General features: G+C 43.6%; 1 protein-coding gene across 1 annotated transcript in view; it reads left to right on the top strand.

Annotated features, from left to right (window-relative positions):
* LOC138041023 (uncharacterized) overlaps window positions 1-677 on the top strand; it is a 6823-nt gene extending 6146 nt beyond the window's left edge. Inside the window, exon 3 of the mRNA XM_068886788.1 lies at window positions 236-677. Coding sequence (XP_068742889.1) covers window positions 236-523 — 288 coding nt within the window. The 3' untranslated portion in view covers window positions 524-677. The remainder of the gene's footprint in view (window positions 1-235) is intronic.
* The last annotated feature ends 1823 nt before the right edge of the window (window positions 678-2500 follow it).

Consider the following 2500-nt stretch of genomic DNA (forward strand, 5'->3'; position numbering starts at 1 on the left):
GAATTTCCTCGAATAAGAATAAGCGCCGCATTGGGACCACGGCGCTTATTCAGGGGCGGCCCTTATTTGATTTTTTGTCCCAAACGTGGCGGTTATTCGAGGGTGGCGCCTGTTCTAGTACATACGGTATTCCCGAGTCAACTGCATGCAACACCTCTTCATTTAATTCCCCTGCCGGTTAACATGGAACATCTCTTTCAGTATTCTCTGACATCGTTTTTCATTTAATTTTCAGCCCAATACTACAGTCTGGGTTATGTACGCTATGCAAGAAGATGATATCGCTATAGACGACACGTCGTTTATGGTACACTCGAAAAAAGGCAGATGGCAACAGCAATACAATTTGATTGCGATGGCGTTAGCCGCTGACGGTGACGCTGAGGGTCCAGATACCGTTTTCGGTGACTGTGGCCGTGTCGGTGGAGGCAGCTCATCAGCGTCGACAACCATTTTCAGCGGGACATGCGCTGCTGCCAGTTTCCTCTTCTATTTGATTGCCCACTTTGTTTTGTCTTCCTAAATCTGCACAGCTGGCACTTTATTTTGCTTATTGTTAAAAGCTGAAGCTTCATCATAGCAACCATAAGCTCAGCATTTCGTTAACCCTGGCAGTAAAACTGGTCTCGCTTCCTTCAATGTCTGATAAATAATAAATTGTGGTTACATTCTCGAAAGTCACGACTGATTTCCTCTTTTGTTTCTCGGATCCTTTTTGTGATTTTAGGGTGTTTAAGGCCCCGTCCACACGTATGCGGAAATTTTTGTATCCGCAAATTTTTTTTTTTTTTCGAATTCAAAAATATCTGCGTCCACACGTGGCGTATTCCAATCATTTTAGAATCGTTTTCACTGTCCGCAAGTATCCGGATACACCCTAGTGACGTGCCCGGTGCTTTTGACAGCGATTTTGAGAGATGAGCAAGCGCAAAATCGTATGTTGGTGCTGTTTTGTTAACGATCTTTCAAGGTCCAAGGTCGATTCGCCATGTTGATTTGTCTCACCCGGGAAAGACTGGATCCGATAGTGTTACGTCAGCGCATTCGAAAATTTGCGGAACTTCGATCGTCCTTCGCCGGATAAGTATGGACGCAGCGCGTATTCCAGATACGTGTGGACGGGGCCTAAGAAACGACGACGGCAACGGCAACCCGACAAAAAAATAATATCCTTGGTTAAAATAGGGAAAATACTCCTTCTTCATATACAGCATGCATTTTAGGCAGTATTTCCTTCGTGATTGTAAATCATGGATGAAACGTTTTTAGCCCGGTAAGCGGATGAGAACAGATATTAATCTGTCAGTGACACGGGCATACACGGATAAAATCCGAGTGCTCCTTAACATGCGATTGTCACACAAACCTTGTTTAATTAATGGCCTGACTCCCACGAGTCTCGTGTAGCTCAGTTATAGAGCATCCGAACTAGTAATTGGAAGGTCGTACGTCCGACTCTTGCAAAGGAGCACTCGGATTTTTCCGAGCATTCCCGAGTCCTAGCTCCCACGAGCCTCCTACAGTTCAGTGGTTAGACCCCTGCATCTGAACTAGTAATCGGAAGCCGCTCGTACGTCCGACTCATGAAAAGGACACTCGGATTTTTTCCGAGTATCCCCGAGTCACTGACAGATTAAATACCTCTTACTAACCGAGTTCGAGGTACGCACTGTAAGTTACGGATCGAGTTTTTTTTTCCTTTGATTTATGGCTCAAGCGAGAAGCGCGGGGGCCATAAATCAACGGGAAAAAAACGAGGATCCGTAAATTACAGTACGGACCGAGAAAACGAGGCTAGTAAGATATTTACTTTATTTACTTCTTTGATCGTGAGCGGGCGGTATCCTGATCTGATTGGTTCCGGGAGCGGGCAGTATTTTCCTATCTCCTGACCACGGTCATAGTAACCAACTACGTTAAGCGCAGAGGGAAGTTGCGAATTAAAAAAAACATTGTAATGGCTTCTTCTACATTTCTCCAAGTTTGTTGACTTTTGAAAGCGAAACTTCACACGTAAAAATATTCCTGACCAATTCATTTTCTTGTACATTTGTTGACACGTTGATGAGAAATGTGTAAAATAAAAACATGACTTTTCCAGTTTTTCTTAATAGTTTCTCCTACCTTCTAAAAATAGAATTTAGAAATAAATAAAAATGTTATTCACCGGCCTTGGTCGGTCCGTATTGGGAAAAACTGTGCCCTCTGTCTCGAGACCTCGGGCACAGTTTTTCCCAATACGGACCGACCAAGGCCGGCGAATAACATATGTATATCTCTGAGGTAAATCCGGCGCGGGGGCAAGGAACTAGTCGAAGTCAAGCGGAAGGTTCAAGTGCGACAAAGATGTCAAAGCCGTGTCAAAATCCGAAAAATTAAATCTTCTTGGCTGTTTGAAATAATTGCTTGCAAGATTCAAACAGTTTTACAAGTTATGTAACAGAAACAGCAGGGAAAACTTGCAAGATAATGTTTTATAGAAATGTTAAATTAAGCGGGC

The sequence above is a fragment of the Montipora capricornis genome, chromosome 3, assembly GCF_036669925.1.
Source record: "Montipora capricornis isolate CH-2021 chromosome 3, ASM3666992v2, whole genome shotgun sequence".
NCBI classification, from domain to species: domain Eukaryota; kingdom Metazoa; phylum Cnidaria; class Anthozoa; order Scleractinia; family Acroporidae; genus Montipora; species Montipora capricornis.